The sequence below is a fragment of the Eimeria tenella genome, genomic scaffold (genome assembly GCF_000499545.2).
Source record: "Eimeria tenella Houghton genomic scaffold, Eth_scaff16, whole genome shotgun sequence".
NCBI classification, from domain to species: Eukaryota; Apicomplexa; class Conoidasida; order Eucoccidiorida; family Eimeriidae; genus Eimeria; species Eimeria tenella.
Genome location: NW_013541531.1, coordinates 420,959 through 442,185, shown reverse-complemented (window position 1 = coordinate 442,185; position 21,227 = coordinate 420,959). Strand labels below are relative to the sequence as shown.

The 21,227-nt window shown below is 49.5% G+C and overlaps 4 protein-coding genes across 4 annotated transcripts in view; 1 reads left to right on the top strand and 3 right to left on the bottom strand.

Annotated features, from left to right (window-relative positions):
- Positions 1–215: 215 nt before the first annotated feature.
- Positions 216–3,470, bottom strand: ETH_00009675 (proteasome subunit beta type 5, putative; the record flags this gene model as incomplete). The annotated part of the gene is made up of 8 exons (XM_013373636.1): positions 216–302; positions 784–875; positions 1,090–1,164; positions 1,402–1,474; positions 1,716–1,794; positions 2,366–2,451; positions 2,942–3,041; positions 3,387–3,470. Coding segments are annotated over 8 exons (676 nt in total), but the record flags the coding sequence as incomplete, so codon positions are not given.
- A 1,460-nt stretch (positions 3,471–4,930) lies between these two features.
- Positions 4,931–12,193, top strand: ETH_00009670 (phosphoserine phosphatase, putative; the record flags this gene model as incomplete). Its single annotated transcript, XM_013373635.1, has 16 exons — positions 4,931–4,942; positions 5,850–5,911; positions 6,199–6,376; positions 6,656–6,951; positions 7,310–7,411; positions 7,770–7,851; positions 8,276–8,419; positions 8,747–8,814; positions 9,227–9,320; positions 9,552–9,630; positions 10,110–10,395; positions 10,654–10,733; positions 10,827–10,899; positions 11,159–11,526; positions 11,631–11,744; positions 12,099–12,193. 16 exons carry the CDS (start codon positions 4,931–4,933, stop codon positions 12,191–12,193), a joined length of 2,133 nt encoding a protein of 710 aa, XP_013229089.1.
- A 4,673-nt stretch (positions 12,194–16,866) lies between these two features.
- Positions 16,867–18,087, bottom strand: ETH_00009665 (uncharacterized protein; the record flags this gene model as incomplete). Its single annotated transcript, XM_013373634.1, has 1 exon — positions 16,867–18,087. The coding sequence occupies one exon, from the start codon at positions 18,085–18,087 to the stop codon at positions 16,867–16,869; it is 1,221 nt and encodes a 406-aa protein (XP_013229088.1).
- A 357-nt stretch (positions 18,088–18,444) lies between these two features.
- The window catches only part of ETH_00009660 (uncharacterized protein), a gene marked incomplete at both ends in the record, with an annotated part of 4,661 nt that continues 1,878 nt past the window's right edge, over positions 18,445–21,227 (bottom strand). Inside the window, 6 exons of the mRNA XM_013373633.1 lie at positions 18,445–18,593; positions 18,771–18,915; positions 19,127–19,207; positions 19,578–19,700; positions 20,172–20,234; positions 20,480–21,181. Coding sequence (XP_013229087.1) covers positions 18,445–18,593; positions 18,771–18,915; positions 19,127–19,207; positions 19,578–19,700; positions 20,172–20,234; positions 20,480–21,181 — 1,263 coding nt within the window. The remainder of the gene's footprint in view (positions 18,594–18,770; positions 18,916–19,126; positions 19,208–19,577; positions 19,701–20,171; positions 20,235–20,479; positions 21,182–21,227) is intronic.

Sequence of the window (21,227 nt, the reverse complement as noted above, 5' to 3'; positions counted from 1 at the left end):
AACCCTAAACCCTAAACCCTAAACCCTAAACCCTACGCCCTAAACCCTAAACCCTCGCGAAAGCCTCAAAGGAGGCTGCCGTCGGAGCCTGCACGCAAACCCTCGCAGCCACGGCGCCCCGCTGCTCCCCCGCGCCCCCTCAAACCCTAGGGTTTAGGGTCTAGGGTTTAGGGTTTGCAAATTAGGGTTTAGGGTTTAGGGTTTAGGGTTTGTACCTTGTTCAGCTGCATATGCGTAATGCATTTCGCTTATGTCGTCTCCAGCCACCACCCGCCGCCAGCCGCCGCGGTAGCAGCAGTAAACTAAAGACAAAAAAATAAAAATAAATAATTAAATTTAATTTAATTTGATTAATTAAATAAATTTAAAAATAAATAAATGTAATTAATTAATTTTTTGTATTCATTTGTTTGTTTGTTTGTTTCGGTTAAAAGTTATTTTTAAATTAAAAAAACATTTTAAATTTAAAAAGAAATGCATTTTGATTTAAATATTTAATTCAAAGAAAGAAATGCTTTTTAATTCAAAAGGAGATATTTCTAAATTTAAATTTCTAAATTTAAAAAGGAACTTTTAAATATTACTTTCAATTAAACAGGGACACATTAAACCCTAAAAGAGTGTTTTAGTGATCCAAAAAGCCTTTTTGGGCGGAAAAAACCCTTTTTGAATGCAGAAAAGCCCCTTCAAAACCCTAAACCCTTGTGCAAACCCTAAACCCTCTTCTTGCAAACCCTAAACCCTTTCAAAACCCTAAACCCTTATAAAATTAAAAGTAAAGACCTCTGCAAAGGCCCCCCGAGCCGCCGTCTCTGTGGGCCGCGTGGTAAATGGCCCTTCGCCCCAACTCAACAGCTTCCGCCTCGCTCATGTCCCTGCAGCAACACAAAATCCTGCTGCTGCTGCTGCTGTTGCTGCTGCTGCTGCTGCTGCTGCTGCTGCTAGGGGTGCTGCTGCTGCTAGGGGTGCTGCTGCTGCTGGGGATGCTGCTGCTAATGACGGGGGTGCTGTGGGTGGTGCGGTGGTGGTAGTAGTGCTGCTGCTGCTGCTGCTGCTAGTGCTGCTGCTGCTGCTGCTGCTGCTGCTTACCATCTATAGCTGTTGTCTAGAACACCATAGGCGAAAGTGCTGCCGCTGCCGCAAGAAAAGAGATTTCCCTTGAGGCTGCAGGAGCAGAACCACAAACCCTTTTTTAGGGTTTGCTGCCATCTCTTTCCATGCCCTAAACCCTAAACCCTAAACCCTGGACCAAATTCTAAAGATTGGAACCCTCAGCTTGAAACCCCAAACAACGGACCCGGAAATTGCATATAAACCCTACGCCCCAAACTCTCAGCGGCCCTTCAAATCCCAAACCCTAAACCCTAAACCCTAAACCCTAAACCCTAAACCCTCACGGACCGGGTGGCCTTGTCGTCTACGTAGTAGAGCTCGGGCTCTTCGCTGTTTGGATTCCAGCCAGCAATCATTGTCCCTAAAAGGGGAATTAATTAATTCAATTATTATTTATTTTAAATTAAATAAAAAAATAAATCAAATTAAATTACCTTGAATAATTTAATTTAAATCAATAAATTTTGAGAACTGGAAAAAACCCTTTTTGAATGCAAAAAACGCCCTTTCAAAACCCTAAATTCTCTTCAAAACCCTAAACCCTTTTCAAAATAATAAATAAATTAAAATAAAGTAAAATAAATTAAAATAAAAAGACAAACCGCAGCAAAGGCCATAGCCTCTCCAGGCGTAGAAAATGTTTGCCAAAAGATTCGAAGCTGCTGCCACAGGAATCTTTTCCTGAAAATAAAATAAATAAATAAACTAAAATAAATTAAACAAAGTAAATAAAATAGATCAAATTAAATTAATTTAATTAAGTTAATTGAATTAAACTAGTTAAATTAAAGTTGAAGTTGTGCGAGAAAAAAGAAATTGAAATGGAAGAGAAAAAAGGAAATAAATTGAAGTGGAAAAAAACAAGAATGAATTAAAGAAATAAAGTGGAATTACACAAAAGAAATGAAATAATAAAAGAAATAAACGGAAATAAATAATAAATAAAATGAAATACGTAAATAAAATGGATAACATACATAAAATGGATAAAATAATAAAATGGATAAAATACATAAAATATATAAAATAAATAAAACAAATAAAATATGTAAATTAAATGAGAGACAAAAGGAGGAAAAGGAAGCAAAAGGAAATCAAACAAAAAAGTAAAACAAAACAAATAAGTAAAATCAGTTAAATCAAATAAAGGAAACAAATCAAACTCACAAAAATTAAATCAAGCCAATCGAACTAAATTAAATTAAATTAATTAAATTAAATTAATTAAATTAATTAAATTAATTAATCTCACTTGATTTCTGTGTTCAAATAAAGCGCAAAGTTTGGACAAGTACCTTTCCCAGTAACTGCAGTCCGCAGCGCCCCCAGCCATAGTGCCTAAATAATAAATAAATAAATAAATAAATAAATAAATAATAAACAATAAACAAACAAACAAATAAATAAATAATAATAAATAAATAAATAATAATAAATAAATAAATAAATAAATAATAAATAAAAAGCCCTAGGAAAGGGACCTGAAATGATGCCCCTAGACCCCAAACCCTAGACCACAAACCCTAGACCCCAAACCCTAAACACCAAACCCTAAACCCTAAACCCTAAACCCTAAACCCTAGTAAATGGACCTAAAATGATGCCCCTAAACCCCAAACCCTAGACCCCAAACCCTAAACCCTAAACCCGAAACTCCAATAAATGGACATGAAATGATGCCTCCTAAGCCCCAAACCCTAGGCCCGAAACCCTAACCCCTAAACCCCAATAAATGGACCTAAAATGATGCCCCTAAACCCCAAACCCTGGACCAAAAACCCCAAACCCTAAACCCTAAACCCCAAACCCTAAACCCTAGTAAATGGACCTAAAATGATGCTGGAAATCTCCAAAACTTTGCAAACTGTTTGGCTGCTGATGGCGACGCCCATGGAGGCGCGGCTGTCGACGGCAATTACAATTCCTCCCTGAAAACAAAAAAAGAATTCTAAACCCTAAACCCTAAACCCTAAACCCTCATAAATGGACTTAAAATGAAGTTAAAGTCAACTCGTCACGTTCAAAATTCGCGCGAAAAAATAGATGAAGAAGAAGACCCAACACACAAAAAAAGCCTTTTCTTGATGCAGCCCCCAAACCCTAAACCCTAAACCCTAGACCCTAAACCCTAGACCCTAAACCCTAAACCCTCAACCCTAAACCCTAAACTCTACACCCTCGAGACGTCTTTTAAACAGTATCCAGCGCGACGTTGCCCTTCTCTCAACAGACCCCGTAAACCCTAAACCCTAAACCCTAAACCCTAGAAACACCTTGTAGATAAAGGCCAGGGTTGTAGTCCCCTTTTTAAACCCCATTGAGGGGCCCCCCGAGGCAGGGGCCCCCGGGGGCCCCATGTGGAGACTTAAGGGGGAAGGGAGTTTATTAGGGTTTAGCTGAAAGAGCTTCGAGGCGAAGAGGTCCGGCTGCATGCATGCGCCACAAAACGAGGGTTTAGGGTTTAGGGTTTAGGGTTTTGGGGCAGCCGGCGGGGCGCCGGCAGCGACGCTCTCAAGCATTAGAAGAGTGGGGTTTAGGGGCTAGGGTTTGGAGAGGCTAAGTTCTAGGGTTTGGAGGGCTTAGGGTTTGGAGGGTTTGGGGTTTGATAGTTTGCGGTTTGGAGGAGTTTGAGGGTTTACAGTCTGCAGCGCGTAGGGTCCAGCGGCTCGAGAGCCTAGGGTCTAGGGTTTGGCGGGCAAGGGTCTGGGGTTTAAGGGTTTAGGATTTAAGGGTTTAGGGTTTGCAGAGATTAGGGTTTGCAGCATCTCGCCTGCGGCACTGGGGCGAGGGTGAAGCTGCCGGGAGTAAATTCAAAAAGATCTTCATTTGTGTCCTTTTTAAATTCATTTGGAAAGTCTGGAGAATCCAAAAAGCTGAAGTCTGCGGTGTACGCCATTTGGGGTGTATCTGCAGCTCAGGAAACCCAGCGCGCATATACATGCAGCTGCGCGGCGGAAAAACGCAAAAACTCCGGGAAATTGGATTTAAAAACGCGGAAAAGCCAAAGGAAAGAGATAATTAATTGAAATGAGTCATTTAAGTGAGAGAGGGAAGCGGAGCAACTGCAAACGCCGCAGCTGCGGTGTCTGTTCTGCCGCCGCCGCGAGCGCTGCAGAGGCTAAAATGAAGGCTTTTGGAGCTTTCCCGGAAATAAAACTTTTATTTTTGCAAAGAGAAAGAGAAATAATACTCTCCGTTTTGCAAAAAGAAGGAGAAAACTCACCAAAATCCCACGTCGAGGCGCTGTAGGGGGGAAACGTGAACCGCACGGCGGCAGCGGCAGCTTTCGCAGAGAGGAAAGCGGCACTAAATGAAAGCCTACGGGCTTTTCAGGTTTTCTGCAGTTTAATTAAGTCTTCTTAATGAAATAAAAAGAAAAAGAGCTGCTCCTTAACGCCTTTTTCAGCTGCTTTCCTCTGCATGCGCCGCTGCTGCTGCTGCTGCTGCTGCTGCAGCAGCGCCGAACCGCCGACGACACGCTGCGGTGTATAGCCACTTGAAAACAAACAGGCAGGGAAATTATCAGCTCGAAAAGAACACTTACTTCATTTTATTCTTTATTTGAGGCTTTTTCGACCCACAGCCCCCGTTTTCCTGTTGCTGCTGCTGCTGCTGCTACTGCATTTTTCGGGTTTTGTTTGTCGGCTGCTTCTCTAGCGCTTCAAATCAAAGACTCTTGGCGGAATAAAAAGCCATTTAAATGGAGTTATGTCTCTAGCCAGAAGTCCAGCAGCAGCAGCAGCAACAGCAGCAGCAGCAGCAGGTTAAAGTCCAAAGAAACAAAAAGGATCGAAACTGTCTTTCATTATTTTCTGCAATGGCAGCAGCAGTAAGCAGCAGCAAAACTCTTTTTTCCATTTATTTCTTTTCTTTTTAAATGTTTTTATTTTTTCTTTTTTAAATAATTAAAAAACATTTTAATTAAAAACAAACTAAAAATTAAACTGTTTCTTGCTCTTACAGTTGCTCCTTCGTTTGTGCATTGGTATTTTATTTAATCAAATAAATACTTAATTTATTTTAATCAATTAATTACTATTTATTTATTTATTTATTTATTATTTATTTTAATCGATTAAATACTATTTATTTACAGCTTATTTATTTATTTATTTATTTATTTATTTATTTATTTATTTATCTAAATGTTATTTACTCATTTAAAATTTATTTATTATTTACTTATTTATTTGTTTATTTTCTTATTTTCATTTATTATTAACTTGACTACAAGTTTATCTGATATTGTTTGTTTATTATTTATTTATTATTTATTATTTATTATTTATTTATTTATTTATTTATTTGTTGGATTGCAGTTGTTTTTTTATAATTACATTTTCCTTTTTACCCTTTTGTTCTTTCCTGCTGCTGCTCCTTTGCTGCTGCTGCTGCTGCTGCTCATTGGCTGCTGCTTCTGCTGCTGTTGCTCCTCTGCTGCTGCTCCTCTGCTGCTGCTGCTGCTGGTAGCATGCTGCTGCTGCTGCTGCACTGCTGCTTCTGCTGCTTCTGCCTGCTGCTGACAACGTGCTGCTGCTGCTGTTGTGCTACCGCTGCTGCTCGTTTGCTGCTGCTGCGCTGCAGCCAACATGCTGCTGCTGCGCTGCTGCTGCGCTGCTGCTACTCTCAAATATTATTACCATACTATTATTATTATCATTATTATTATTTTATTTTTATTTTATTTATTTTATTTTTATTTTTATTTGATCAAATTAATTTTTCTTTTTTTGCAGACTGAGTGGGAGCTGCAGGCAGCAGCTCCTGCAGGTTGCTTCTCTGCTGCCGCTTTTTTCGAGTAAGATTTATTTATTTTATTTTATTTTATTTCTCTTATTTAATTTCTTTTTATTTAATTTCTTTTATTTCATTTCTTTTTATTTTATTTCTTTTTGTTTTATCTTCTTTTCTCGTCTCCCTTTTCTGTCTCCTTTTCCTCTTTTTGCAAGGCTGTCGGGTCTGTTCGAAGGCTTGCTGCTGCTGCTGCTGCTGCTGCTGCTGCTGTCTGCGGGCTTAGCAGCAGCAGGGCTTAGCAGCAGCAGGAGCAGAGGCTTTGCGTGCTTGTTTACTGCTGCCTGCATGCAGAGCAATAGAGGCGGTAGCTGCAACACCAGCAGCAGCTGCTGCAACAGCAGCACCAGCAGCAGCAACAGAAGCAGCAGCAGCAGCAGCAGCAGCAGAAGCAGCAGCAACCATCTCTGATTTCCGCCTTTCTCGCTTTCTCTCCTCAACTGTAGTGACAGCAAAACTGAAGCTCCTAAAAGTTAGATGCTAAACCCTAGCTAGCTAAACCCTAGCTAGCCAAACCCTAGCCAGCCAAACCCTAGGTAGCCAAACCCTAGCTAGCCAAACCCTAGCTAGCTAAACTCTAGCTAGCGAAACCCTAGCTAGCCAAACCCTGGCTATCTAGCTAAACCCTAGCTAGCTAAACCCTAGCTAGCTAAAATCTGCCAACTACAGGCTAGCTGCTAGTTATTCTGTGATCCCATTGGCTGCTGCTGCTCGTTTTGTTTTGCTGCTGCTGCTGCTGCTGCTGCTGCAGGAGGACGCTGCTCGTTTGAGGCTTCAGCTGCAGGAGAATCCGCAGTGGCAGATTTTCCTCAGCCCCTGCGCATGCAGCAGCAGCAGCAACAGCCGCAGCAACAGCAGTAGCAGCAGCAGCAGCAGCAACAGCAGCAACAGAAGCAGCAGCAACAGCTGTAGCAGCACTTGCCAGTGCAGCATGGGAGACCTTGAGGGGTTTAGCCTCTCTGTGCTGCTGCCGGGACGTTTGCTGCCTCTTTTGCTGCTACAGCGAATCCTCGAAACCCTGCAGCAGCACAACTGCTGCACACATAGGTCTGCTGCTGCTGCTGCTGCTGCTACTGCTGCTGCTTCTGCTGCTGCTGCTGAGGCTACATATCGTGTTGCAGTGCCGCGGCTATTTCATGCAGCAGCAGCTGCTGCTGCTGCTTGCAGACGCTCTGTCGGCACTAGATCTCTGCTGCTGTTTTTGCTGCAGCCTTGCTGCTGCCAGCACATTGCTGCTGCAGCCTTGCTGCTGCCAGCACATTGCTGCTGCAGCCATGCTGCTGCAGCCTTGCTGCTGCAGTACTGCTGCGAGCTTTGTTCCTTTGCCTCTCGCCGGGTCACCTTCCGAGAGATTCTGCTGCTGCTGCTGCTGCTGCTGCTTCTGCTGCTGCTGCTGCTGCTGCAGCATGGAGACAGAGCTGCAGGGGCCCCTGGTTTATGGCGCCCCCTCTCGCCGTTTGCTACTGAAGGTCTCCTTCGGTTTGCTGCACTGCAGCAGACCTCCTTGGTAAGTGCTGCTGCTTACTTTTGTGTCTGCTGCTGCTGTTGCTGCTGCTGCTCGGCTGCTGCTGGTGTTGTCGCTGTTCCTGCTGCTGCTTTGCTGCTGCTACTGCTGCTTTTCTGCTGCTGCTCCCTCGCTGCTGTTGCTTTTCTGCTGCTGCTCCTTTGCCGCTGCTGCTTTGCTGCTGCTGCTTCTTTGCTGCTGCTGCTGCTGCTGCAACCTAGAGCGCCGAAGCAGCAAGAGGACAAAACCTCAAAAGCAGCAGCAGCACCTTTTATTTCTTTTTTTTAGTCTTTTTAATCCTTTTTTATTTATTTAAATATTCTTTTTATTTCTTTTTTTCCCTTTTTTGCTGCCTTTTCAGGCAGCAAATTTTGCTGCTGCTGCAGCAGCTGTCTCTTCTTTTTGCTGCTGCTCTTCCCTGGAGTTTCCGCCGCCGCAGCTTTGTGCGTTTTTTATTTTTATTTTTATTCTTGTTTTTATTTATTTTATTTATTTGTTCTTTTATTCTTATTTATTTATTTTATTTATTGGTTCCATTTGTTTTATTATTTCATCTATTTTATTTGTTTTCATTTATTTTAGTTTATTTGTGTAATTCTCTTTATTTGTTTGATTTGTTTTAGTTATTTTTATTTCTGTTCTTTTGTTTATTTATTTATTCATTTATTTTATTTCTTTATTTCCTTTATTTCTTTATTCTTCTTTTTGCCTTATAAGTCTTTTTTTGTTTCCCCTTTTCCCCTTTTGTTTATTTTTGTCTCTTTTTATTTCTTTTTTATTTCTTTGATCTTTCTAGATTTCTTTCCTCTTTTTCTTTTTCTTTCTTTCTTTTCTTCTAAAGGTGCTTTTTTGCTGCTTTTGCTGCAGGAGGTTCGCTCGAAGCTCAACACGGCGCTGCTGCTGAGTGTGGGAGAACCTGCTGCAGCAGCAGCAACAGCAGCAGCAGCAGCAACAGCAGCAACAGCAAATGTCCCTGAATGCAGCAGCACGCTGGCTGAGAGTCAGACACAGGTAAGACCAGCAGCAGCAGCAGTAGCTGCACAGGCAGCAGCAGCAACAGCAATAGCAACAGCCACTGCAGCAGCAATTGCAGGAGCTAATGCACCAGCGACTGCAGCAGCAACTGCAGCAGCAACTGCAGCGGCGACTGCAGCAACAACTGCAGCAGCAACTGTAGCAGTAACAACAGTAGCAACCACAGCAGTGCCAGCAACTACAGCAGTAACAGCAACTACAGCAGCAGCAGCAACTGCAGCAGCAGCAGCAACTATAGCAGCACCAGCGACAGCAACTGCAGCAGCAGCAGCGTGTCTTTCTGTTCCGTCCTTTTGCTGTTAGGGTAAAGAGCAGCAAGAAGGTCTGCTGCTGTCTCTAGCCTTCCTTCTGTACTGCGTCGACCGCCAGGGGTGAGCAGCAGCAGCAGCAGCAGCAGCAGCAGCACCAGCAGCAGCAACTGCAACAACTGCAGCAACTGCAGCAACTGCAGCACCAGCTGCAGCAGCAGCAGCGGCAGCAGCAAGAGCTGCAGCAGCTGTTACTGGTGCAGCAGCAGCTCCAGTGTATGTACGCGCATGCAAAAACGTCCATGTGGCCGCCAGCCTCTTTATGATAAGTTTTTTGCTTATATTTATTATTTTCTTTTAATTTTATTATTTAATTATGTCTATTTATTTATTATTAAAATAAAGGAAAAGCAAAGCTGCCTGACTGCTGTGTGGCGGACTGCTGCTGTTACTCTTGCTGCTCCTGCTGCTGCTCCTGCTGCTGCTGCTGCCAACTCGTGCTGCTGTTGTTGCTGCTGTTGCTGCTCTGCTGCAGTTACCGTGTGTCTTTTCAGCAGACGTCCAGCAGCACACTGCAGCAAGAAGCAGGGGCAAAAAGCGAAGGCCATGCTGTGGCAGTTGTCTCACCGGTGAGGCGCACGAGCTGCTGCTGCTGCCTCTGCTGCTGCTGTTGCTGCTGCTGCCGTTGCTGCTGCAGCTGCTGTTAAAGGTTTGTGCAGTTCCACAAACACTGGTTGGCTGGGCTGACCCCGAGAGGCAGCCCCCAGAAGCTTGCTGCTGCTCCTCCTGCACCTGCTGCTGCTGCTTCTGAGCTGCTGCTGCTGCTGAGTTGCTGCTGCTGCTGCTGCTGCTGCTGATAGGACCTGCCAGCTGCAGAAGTCGACTTTTACGCACCGCCGCTCCCAGAGAGGGAGGTGGACGCTCTGCTGCCTCTCTTGGGTGAGCCGCAGCAGCAGCAGCAGCAGCAGCAGCAGCTGCTGCTGCTGTTGCTGTTGCTGTTGCTGGTGTTGTTGTCCATCCTGCCGCAGATGCCTTTGCTGCCCCTGATGTCCTTGCTGCCGCTGCTGCTTTTGTCCTGTAGCAGGCGTCTTTGCTGCTGCCGGTGTCCTTACTGCTTCTCAAGCTGCTGCTGCTGCTGCTGCTGCTGTTCTTCGTGTCTCAAGCTTCTTTGCGGCTGTCTATATCGCTGCTGCTGCTGCTGCTGCTGCTGCTGTCTTTGCATTTCTTGGTCCTGCCACTGCTGCTGCTGCTTTCATTGCTGCTGCTGGCCGCGTGAAGGCTTGGCCTGGCTGATGGCCTTCATCAGGCCCGCTGCTGCTCTTCTTCTTGCTGCAGTTGCTGCTGTTGCCGCTGCTGCTGCTGCTGCTGCTGCTGCTGCTGCTAGTCTAAGGAGTTGATTGCTGCTGCTCCTTGTTTAGGTCTCCGCCGGTGGCAAGTTAGGCGCTTTGCTGCTGCGTGTCCTTTTCACCCAATCAGCAGCAAAAGACAAAAGAGAAGCAGCAGCAGCAGCCGCAGCCGCAGCAGCAGCAACGACAGATGCAGCAGCAGCGACAGCAGCAGCAGCGATGAGTCAGAGGAATTCTACAGCCTTCAGGCGGCCCCGCAGGAAACTGTCATCTCAGTGCCGCTCGGCAGCAGCAGCAGCAGCAACAGCAGCAGCAGCAGCAACAGCAGCAGCAGCAGCTTGAGCGGCCCGTTTTGTCTGTAAGCCGTTTAGGGTTTAGGGTCTCGGGCACAGTGTTTCGGACTTAGGGTTCAGGGTTTGGGGTTTAGAGTTTACGGGTTAGGGTTTAGGGTTTAGGGTTTAGGGTTTAAGCTGTAAGGTTTTGAGTCTAGGGTTTGTGTGAAGTCTGACTGCCTGTGACTCAGGGTCCTCCAGTCTACGGAGGGTGGGCTTTCAGTCATAGCCTTAGGGTTTAGGGTTTAGTGTCAAGGGTTTAGGGTTTAGGGTTTAGGGTTTAGGGTTTCTATTGTTTGCTTCATACTCAGTACCACGCAGCACATTGCTGAATGCGAGTTAAAGGCCCTGGAAAGGGCCTTAGGTTTGGAGCGTAGAGTTTAGGGTTTAGGGTTTGCGGTTTAGGGTTTAGGGTTTAGGGTTTAGGGTTTAGAGTTTTGACTTGGAATTCTTTTAGGAAGGGCTTTCACGAAAATAAAGGCACAGCTGCTTCAAACGCGTTTCTTTGCTGCCTTCTGCGTCGAAGACAGGTAACTCTAAACCCTAAACCCTAAATCCTAGATCTGAAGCATAAACTCTGGAATCTTGTGAGGCGGTAGTAGCCCTAAACCCTAGCTCCTAAACCCTAAACCCTAAACCCTGTGTATTTCCTCTCCTTTTAAGCCTCTTTATAAAGAAGGGATTTTGAATTTACTGCTGCCTTCAAAGGTTTAGAATTTAGAGCTTAGGGATTAGGGTTTAGGGTTTAGGGTTAAGGGTTTAGGGTTTAGGGTTTGCGAGGCGCTTCAGAAAGTCCAGTGTAACAATGGTCGGTGCTGCTGCGACTTCCCCAAAAGGCATGCAGCAGCAGAGCTACCAGCTGGAGGCAGCAGCAGCAGAAGCAGCAGCAGCAGCAGCAGCGACCAGCGAACCTACGAGAGGTGAATTGCTGGGAATCAGAAACTGTAGCAGCAACAGCAGCAACAGCAACGGCAAGAGCAGCAACAGCAGCAGCAGCAGCAACAGAAACGGCCGCAGCAGCAACAGCAGCAGCGGCAGCAGCGGAAGACGCCACCAGGGGACCTGGGAGCTTTTGCTGGTGCAGCAGCCGCAAGTAACCCCGCAGTTTGCTGCTGCTGCTGCTGCTGCAGCAGAAGCAGCAGGAGGCCTTCTCAAGGGTGGGTAAAAGCCCCAGCTTTTTTCGCCTTGAAGCTGCATGCGTTTACAGCAAACTTGCAATCATCTGCTGTTGCTGCTGCTGCTGCTGCTGTTGCTGCTGCAGCTGGTCAACGCGTTTCTCCCTCGGGGGAATTTGCTGCAGCAAGGTTCTATGTGCTGCTGCCTAACGGGGCTGCCGCTGCTGCACTGCGAGGGGAGCTGCAGCGCATAGCAGCAGGTGAGCTGCTGCTGCGGCTGCTGCCGCTGCTGCTGGTGCTGGTGCTGGTGCTGCTGCTGCTGCTGCTGCTGCATCAACTGGCAGCTTTTGCTGCTGGTGCGCAGAGAACGGCGGAGACTTTATGCTGCGGAGACGAAGCGTGGCCCCTTTGTGTCTTCAATTGGTTTGCTTTGATATGGTATTGCTGCTGCTGCTGCTGCTGCTGCTGCTGACGCTGCTGCTGCTACTGCTGCTGCTGACGCTGCTGCGGCTGACGCTGCTGCTACCGCTGCTGCTACTGCTGCTGCGAGTTGCTGCTGGGCAGGCTGAACTAAAGTATGAAGGCAGTGTTTTGTTACTCGCAGTGAGCAGCAGCAGAAGCAGCAGCAACAGGCAGCAGCAGCAGCAGCATGCGGTGCTGTTGCTGCAACTTTTCAGGACTCAACATTGATAGAAGAAGAAGTGATTGATGAAATAGCTGCCCTGATAGGTCAGGAGACAAACCATAAACCCTAAACCCTGAGCCATAAACCCTAAACCCTAAACCCTAAAGCGTACTCATTCCCTTTGGGTCAGAACGCTAGGCGTAAAGACGCGAAAATTGGCTTTCAGGTTTAGGGTTCAGCGCTTAGAGTTTAGGGTTTAAGATTTAGGATTTAGCGTTTAGCGTTTAGGGTTTAGGGTTTAGGGTTTAGGGTTTAGGGTTTAGGGTTTGTGTTCCAGGGAAGGAGAAAGAAGTGTCTGCCATAACTCGCGAGGCCATGCGAGGTTTTCTTCCTTTTTCGGAAAGTTTCAAAAAGCGACTCAAGCTGCTCAAAGGAGTCAAAAGGTAGCCCTTGCTGCTGCTGCTGCTGCTGCTGCTGCCGCTGCTGCTCCCGCTGCTGCTGCTGCTGCTGCTGCTGCTGCTACTGCTGCTGCTACTTTTCTTCCTGCTGTTGGAGCTATTGTTGCTGTTGCTTGCCTTCTTACGGCTGTTGTTAAGGCTGCTGCTGCTTCTGCATCCCCTACTACGGCTGCTGCTGCTCCCGTCCTGCTGCTGCTGCTGCAGTTGCTGCTGCCTTTCTTCCTGCTGGTGCTGCGTTTCTTGCTGCTGTTTGGGCATCTCTTCTTGTGGCTGTTGCTGCATTTCTTGCTGCTGCTGCTGCTGCTTGTGTCGCTGCTGCCGTTAATGTTGTTCTTGTTCCTGCTGTTCGTGCTGCTGCTGCTTCTGTCGCTAACTTCGTCGCTGCTCCCTGCTGCTGCAGCGGCTGCTGCTGCTCTTCTTGCTGCTGCTGCTTGTGTTTCTGTTGCTGCTGTTGCTGCTGCTGCTGCATTTCTTGCTGCGGCTGTTTGCCTTTCTGTCGCTATTTTTGTGGCCGCTGCTCCTTTTCTTGCTGCTGCAGCTTTTCTCAGTGCTACTCTTCTTGCTGTTGCTGCCCCTGCTTCTGCTGCGCTGCTTCCGCAATACCTGCTGCTGCTGCTGCTGCTGCTGCTGCCCGCAGCTGCGGCTTTTTTGTTTGTTTTGTGTCTGTACACTAGAAAAGATTCATTTGCAATTAAAAGGAATTAAAACTAAAATATAGTTTTTAAATTTGAAACTTTTAAAAACTATTTTTTAAACTGCAAAATTTCGGGCTTTTTACCTGCCTCAAGTTTTCGCATTTTGAAATAAAAAATAAAAACAAGTAAACTAATTTATTTTATTATTTTATTTTATTTTTTATTTTTATTTTTATTTATTTTTATTTATTTTTATTTTTATTTTGCAGATCTGAATTGGCTTTGGTTAGCCAGCGGCTGCAGCTAACAAAAGGTGCTGCTGCTCTTTGCTGCTGCCTGCAGCAGCAGGGTTTATTTGTGTCAGTTTTGAGTGGGGGTTTTCTTTTATTTGCAAATGAATTAAAAACAAAATTAAAAGTTCCTTTTGCTGCAGCAAATGCCCTGGTCTTCTCCGAAAAAGGTACTCCCAAACCCTAAACCCTAAACCCTAAACAGTTCACCCGAGGGTTTAGCCGCTACCCTTCGATGCCAAGGGTCTAGGGTTTAGGGTTTAGGGTTTTGAGCCTCGAGTTTAGGGCCTGGACTGGGCATACGCCTCGCTGCAGGACAAACGTAGGGTTTACGGTTAGGATTTATCCTTGGGGTTTAGGGTTTAGGGTTTAGGGTTTATAATTTAGGGTTTAGAAAGGGCCTACAGCTCCCAACAGTAGAGATTCAGGCTGGACATACACTCGAGCCCCATCTCTTGCTTCTCTCTTTGCTTTCTGTGTTTTTTTAATTCCATTTTAATTCCATTTTAATTTCACTTTAATTTCATTTTAATTTCATTTCAGTTTCACCGTAATTTTATTTTAAATTCGTTTAATTCTTTTTGCTGCTTCAGGAGAGCTAACAGGCGAAGCAGCAGAGCCAATTGTCACTGCTGAATTCAAGGCCAGCACCCTCATTCAACTAGCAGTGCAGCAGCAGCAGCAGCGCCTGCAGCAGCAGCAGCAGCAGCAGCAGCAAAAACAGCCGCTGCCGCAGCAGCAGGAGCTGCAACAAAAGCGAGCAGCAGAAGACACCTAAGAAGTCGGCGGCAAGGAAAAGGTCTCTGTGGTTGAGGTGTACAGACGCCGCAGACCTGTCTTTCTCTTTTGCACAAAATGCAATTCCTGCTGCAGCAGCAAGCAGCATGGGAATATCGCTGCCGCCATCTCCCGCTGCTGCTGCAGGCTCAAATGCAGCAGCAGTGGGAGATGGCAGCAACGATATTCCCATGCTGCTTGCTGCTGCAACAGGAATTGCATTTTGTGCAAAAGAGAAAGTCAGGTCTGCGGTGTCTGTACACCTCAACCACAGAGACCTTTTCCTTGCCGCCTACTTCTTAGGAATAGACTACCCGGTATTCCTGCTGCTGCTGCTGCTGCTGTTGCTGCTGTTGTTGTTGCTGCTGCTGCTGCTGTTGCTGCTGCTGTGCTTGCTGCTGTTGTGTAATTTTGTTCTGGTGGTGTCTGTAGCGGCGCTTGTGTCACAGAGCTGTTGTTGCTCCTGCTGCTGCCGCCGCCGTTGCTGCTTACTTTTGTTGCTGTTGCTGTCGTTGCAACAGCAGCCGCCTTCGCTGCTGCTAATGATGTTGCCGTTGCTGCTGCAAAAGCTGCTACTGCTACTTCTGCTGCTGCTGCTGCTGCTGCTTCAATTCTCAGGTTAGGCAACAGGTGGAAGGCAGCAAGACGTTGTCTGAGGAGCCTGCAGCAGCAGCTGAAGCAGCAAAGCCTGCTGCCCCACCTGCTGCTGCTGCTGCTGCTGCTGCTGCACCTGCTGCTACTGCTTGCCTTTCATCGCATGCAGAGCAGTAAACCAGAGCTCTGGCGAAAGCAGCAGCAGCAAGTGCTGCTGCATCTGATTGGTCACGGCGCAGCAACCCTGCTCCTGCTGCTGCTGGCACCTGCAACACCGCTGCTGCTGCTGCTACTGCTGCTACTGCTGCTGCTGCTGCTGCTACACTGGTTCTTCTGTGCTTGGCAGCAGCCATCTTTACAGCTTTTGCCTCTTTAGTTTGCTTCGTTGCTTTCCTTAATGTAGCTTTTATTCCATTTCTGGTGTCTGTACACCTCAGCCACTGAAACTCATTTTTGCGTCGCCTACTTGATCTTGCTGCTGCTGCTGCTACTGATGCTGCTGCTGCTGCTGCTGCTGCTGCTGCTGCCGCTGCTGTTCCCTGCTGCAGCATACTGCAGCGCTGGGCTGCTGCTGCTCATTACCAGCTGCGGCTGAAGATAGAACAATCAAAGCCCTCACCATCGCCCGAGCTAGCTGGCCACAGCTAGCTGCGGCTATCTAGCAAGGGCTAGCTAGCCACAGCTAGCCGTGGCTCGCTAGCTATCTAGCTAGTGCTAGCCAGCTGCGGCTAGCTGGCTGTGGCCAGAAAGCTGCAGCTAGCTAGCTATGGCTAGCTGGCTGTGACCAGAAAGCTGTAGCTAGCTAGCTATGGCTAGCTAGCTGTGACCAGAAAGCTGTGGCTAGCTAGCTATGGCTAATACAACTAAATGCAAAATGGATTTATTTGCAGCTTCGAAAATTCCAATTTCGGATTTTTTCTTTTTTGCAAATGCATGCGTTTTGCAAGAAATAAAAACTCCAGAAATGCCTTTTGTCTCTTGCTGCTTTTCAATTACCAAAAGATGAAATAATAAATAATTAAATTTAAACAATTTTTTTATTTATTTGCAAATATTAAATGAGGGAAGCAAACAGAGTTCACGAAATGTGCAAAAGGACATTTTGAATCTTCTTGGTCAATTTGCATGCACAGGAAAAGAAATACAAAAGATTTATGATTGAAAGAAATACAAATTTAATAAATCATTTATTTCTTTCAATTACATAAATCTTTTACCTTCGCTTTTCCCTCCGTGCATGCAGCCAATGCAGCCGATCTGGCGGCGCAGCAGCAGCAGCAGCAGCAGCAGTACTCGGTGCTGCAGCAACAACAGCAGTACTCGGTGCAGCAGCAGCAGCAGTACTTGGTGCTGCAGCAACAGCAGCAGCAGTACTACGTGATGCAGCAGCAGCAGACGGATCTGTTGCCTCCTGACAGGAGGATCCTCTTGGCAGGCTAAATTCAATCAAATTTAAAAGAAATAAATCTGTCTTTATTCTTGAACTAAATTTACTTCTGCTGCCTCCTGAAATAATCTCTTTAACAGATTAAATTTAATAAAATTGCTGCGAAGGCTTTTGCTGCTTGCGCCAGCAAGCAGCAGGAAGAAGTCATCCCTCAAGGCTAAACAGTGGTTCTGCTGCTCCCGCAGCAGCAGCAGCAGCAGCAGAAGCTGCTACTGCTGCTGCTGCTACTGCTGGCCACACCGCAGCAGCAGCAGCTCCGCAGCAGCAAAACTGTCACTGCTACTAAGAAATCTCACATCAAGAGAACTCTTGCGTGGCTAACAGCTGCAGCAGCTGCTGCCCTGCGGCAGCAGCAGCGACACTGCTGCTGCTGCTGCTGCTTTCTCCTCTGTCGCTACTGAAGTAGCAGCAGCAAAAGCCGCAGAAGTAGACGCAAGCATTCCTGAGTGTAATCGCCCGCCGTTGCACACAACGGCGCTGCTGGTTGCTGCTGCTGCTGCTGCTGCTGTTCCTGCTGCTGCTGCTGCTGCTACAAACCCCAGATGTGACTACAGCCTCAAGCTGCGCCTTCTGCTGCAAGGCGGCCCTCATCACTATTCACAAGCGCCTGCTGCTCCTGATGCTGCTGCTGCAGCTGCTGCTGCAACTGTTGCTGTTCCTGTTGTTGCTGCTGCCCTGCATTTTGCTTCATTTCGTCAAGTTGGGCCATTGCGGCTTGCTGCAGCAATTGCTGCTGCTCTCGCAGCAGCAGGTCCTGCTGCTGCGGCAACACTAAGTGATGCTGCTGCGGCTGCTGCTGCTGTATTTGCTGCCCCGCCAGATCCGGCTGCATCCGCCGCAGCACCCCATTGCAAGTTACGCTAGAAAAAACCTCGCTGCCTGTAGCCACATCTGGCTGCTGCTGCTGCTGCTGTTGTTGTGACAAGTTTGTTGCTGCGGCACTAGGAAGTGCCTGTTGTTGCTGCTGCGGCGCTGCAGGAACAGCAGCACCAAGTGCTGCTGCTGCTGCTGCTGCTAAGTGTGGGGCAGCAGGAGCCTGCTGCAGTGTGTCTTCTGCTGCATGCAATTGCTGCTGCGCCGCAGCAGTGGCCCTTTGAATGTCGCCGTTTCCTGTGCAGCAGCTGCTGCTGCTGCTGCTGCTTGCTTCCGGGGTCAGCAGCTGCTGCTGCGTGCGTTCTGCTGCTTTGAACGGTGCGGGACTCACTGCAGCGCCCCCAGCAGCAGCAGCAGCAGCAAGGGACTCTGTCAGCTCTCCGATTCGCAGCTGCAGCGCAGCGAACTCTTGGTCAATTGTTTGCTGCTGCTGCTGCTCCTCCGCCATTTGCCGCTGCAATGCTGCTGTTTGCGCCTGCAGCTCCACTGGGCTGAGGTGTATCTGCTGCTGCAGCGCCGCAAGCTGCTTCTGCGTCAGCAGCATTCTCCTGCGCACGTTCTCCCGCTGCTGCTGCAGCAGCAGCTGCTGCTGCTCGTAGTTTTGCAGCCGCAGCCGGTGCCCTTCTAAAGCTGATGCAGCTGCGTCGCCGTCAGCAGCAGCAGGACTTGCTGCTGCTGCTGCTGCTGCGCTCGCACGCTGGTGACGGGTGCTGCTCTGCTGCTGCTGCTGCTGCTGCGACTGGCGGACTCTGCTGCGGCTGTTGCCTTCGGTTCGCTTCTCAGACCTCCTCGAGCGGGAGCCCGTACTTGCTGCTGCTGGCGACTGCAGCAGCACCTGCTGCTGCTGCTGCTGCTCCTCTTCTGCCGGCTGCTGCAGCGCCGCCTCCTGCTGCTCTGCGTCCATCTCCGATACCTGCAGCAAGCAGCAACAGCAAACAGCAGCGGCAAAGCGCATGCATCATCCTGGCTTCCGCCGCAGGCTAGCTAGCTAGCTAACTGGAAAGACGCACAAAAGAGCTATTCAAAGGGCTCTACAGCTACCTGCCTCAAGGGCAGCTGCAGGCAGCCAGCTTGCTACTTGCTCGATTCTAGCTAGCTAGCTAGCTAGCTAGCTAGAAGTATGTTTAAGGCTAAGGCGGCTCTTTAGTTATCTGCTCTTTGGAGCAGCTGCGCCTAGCTAGTCAGCTAGCTAGCCTGCCAGTTAGCCCGCTAGCTAACCAGCTAGCTAGCCAGGTAGCTAGCTGGCGAGCTAGCTAGCTGGCTAGCTAGCCAAGTAGGCACTTGCCTTCCTCTCCAGTCGCGCTCGCCACCGCTCCTCCCGCGTTGCTGCTGTGTTGATCGGTTTGCTGCTGCTCTCTTCGAGCTCGCCCTCAACTTCCAGGTAGTTCACTGGCTTCCGCTCCCGACGCCCTGCAGCAGCAGCAGCAGCAGACGCAGCCAGTGATGCCCAGGAGGGGGAACGCGGACAGGATGGTACAGCAGCAGCAGCCTCAGCAGCAGCCTCAGCAGCACCGCAGTAGCAGCAACAGGAGCAAAAGAAGCACCAAGAACCACAGCAGCAGCAGCAACAGCAGCAGCAAGACAAACCCGTGACGACGCCCCACTGGGCCGTCTCCAGCTGCCTTTCCACGGCCTTCCGGCGTCTCTCTTCTCTGCTGCGCTGCCGCTGCTGCTGCAGCAGCAGCTGGTGCTGCTGCAGCAGCTGCTGCGCCAAGTCCGCCATCCCCTCCTCCTGAGGAAGCAGCAAACAGCAAAACACAAAAGCCTTAACTGCAGCACAAGTGCAGAAGCTTTGGCAGCAGAAACAGGACTTCGCATGCCGCTGCCGCCTGCTGCAGCAGCAGACACCGGAAGCAGCAGCAGCAGCAGCGGGATCATCAACAGCGCTAATACAAGCGACAGCGGGCGCAGCAGCAACAGCAGCAGCAGCAGCAGCGGCTTACTGCTTCTAGGCTCGTCGCTATGGACTCTAGCGACGGCAAGTCCTCACTCAGCAATTCGTACCGCCGCTGGCTGACTTCTTCCTGCTCGCAGCAAGTGCCCACAGGAGCAGCAGCTAGCTAGCTAGCTAGCTAGCTAGCTAGCTAGCTGGGTGGCTAGCTGGCTAGCTAGCTGGCTAGCTGGGCAGCAGGAGCAGCAGCTACCTAGCTAGCTAGCTAGCTGGGTGGCTAGCTGGCTAGCTGGCTAGCTGGTGGCTAGCTGGCTAGCTGGTGGCTAGCTGGGCAGCAAGTGAGTGGCTAGCTAGCTAGCCACTTAACCACCACTAGGGCCGGCAGCAAAGGCTACAGCTCAGCAGCAGCGGCTGCTGCCGCCGCAGCAGCAGCAGCACAACCCACCCGAAGGCGCCACAGCAGCAGCAGCAGCAGCAGCAGCAGCAGCAGCAGCAGCACTCACCCTGTAGAGCTTGAAGGCCGCAGGGTCCCCCTGCTGCGTGACTAGCCAATAGAGATGGCCCGCCCCGTCTTCTCCCACGAGCGCGTCGCAGCCAAAGCCCTCGGGTGCTGCCTCTCCTACGTACTGCAGCAGCAGCAGCAGCAGCAGCAGCGGCAGCAGCAGCAAACGGACAGAACTGGATGGCTAGCCAACGGGCAGACACGTAGTAAGCCCCCTTCGCCGGAAGGCCCCTTGCCAGCTAGAGCTACGGCCCAGCCGTTAGGCCCCACTGGCGTAGCTAGCTAGCTAGCCAGCTAGACAGCTAGCTATCTAGCTAGCTAGCTAGACAGTAGTGAGCTAGCAAGCTGGCTAGCTAAACAGCGAGCTAGTTAGCCAGCTAGCCAAGTAGTGAGCTAGCTATCTAGCTAGCAAAGCAGTGAGCCATTTTGCTAGCTAGCCACGCAGCCAGCTAGCACTCCAGCTAGCTAAATAGTGAGCTACTATGCCAGCTAGCTATGTAGTGGGGCTAGCTAGCTGGCCGTATGGCTAATCGACGAACAAGCTAGCTAGTTAGCTGGCTAGCTAGCTAGCTAGCTAGCTAGTGAGTTGCCTCACCCGCGCGATTTGGGGGCTTTCTGACAAAACCAGCGAGATCAGCGCACGCAGGAAGCGAAGACGCTGCAGCAAAAGCAGCAGCAGCCAGCAGCAACACAATCCTGTTCGGGCGCTGGCTGCAGCAGCAGCAGCAACGGCAGTAGCTCCAGCAGCAACAAGCAGCTGCAGCAGCGGCTGAAGCATGTAAAACAGGCAGCAGCAGAAGGCAGCTTCAGCAGGCAGCAGCAAGCAGGCACAGCTGATAGCAGCAGGCAGCTGCAGCAGGCAGCAACAAGCAGCAGCAGCAGCAGCAGCAGCAGCAAGTGCACCTGCAGCGGCTTGAGGTGGGCCCAATCCGTGGGCCCTTCTGAAGATTCAGCAAAAGGCCTCAGAGGCAGCAGCAATTCTGCTTCTCCTTTATCCTGCAGCAGCCGGCGGACAGACCTTGCTGCTCTCATGGGGGGCCCTGACTTGCGTCCCAGCAGCACGAAGAGCCGCTGCAGCAGCCGCTGCATGGGGTCTGGCGCTGTTGCTGCTGCTGCTGCTGCTGCCGGTGCTGCTGCTGCCGCTGCTGCGCCTCCTGCTAAGTCGTCTTCGCCCCCGATCTCCTCCCACTCCCAGTATGGCGCGCTCCCTGCTGCCTCCAGAGCTGCTGTTGTTGCTGCTGCAGTTGCTGCTGCTGTTGCTGCTGCGTTGCTGCCCTCGCTGCTCGCGCTGCACGCCTGCACGCAGCTGGCAGCAGCTGCTGCTGCTGCTGTTTGTGAGAGCTCGGCACAGAACTGCAGGAAGCCCTGGCTGCGGCGGATAGTGCCGGGGGCAGCAGCAGCAGCGCCTTGCTGCTGCTGCTGCTGCTGGGAGTCTTGCTGCGTCTGCGTCTCGTCGTCTGCCTGCTGCTGCTGCGAATCTACAGTTGCTGTTGGCGTTTGCGGGTTGCTTTGCTCTGGGGTTTCTGGCGTGTCTGCTGCTGCATCTTGCTGCTGCGTCTGCTGCTGGCGCTGCTGCTGCGGCTTTTTCCTGGGGCGTCTGCCGCCCTGTGTGCCAGCAGCAGCGCGCTGCTGCTGCTGCTGCTGCTGCTGC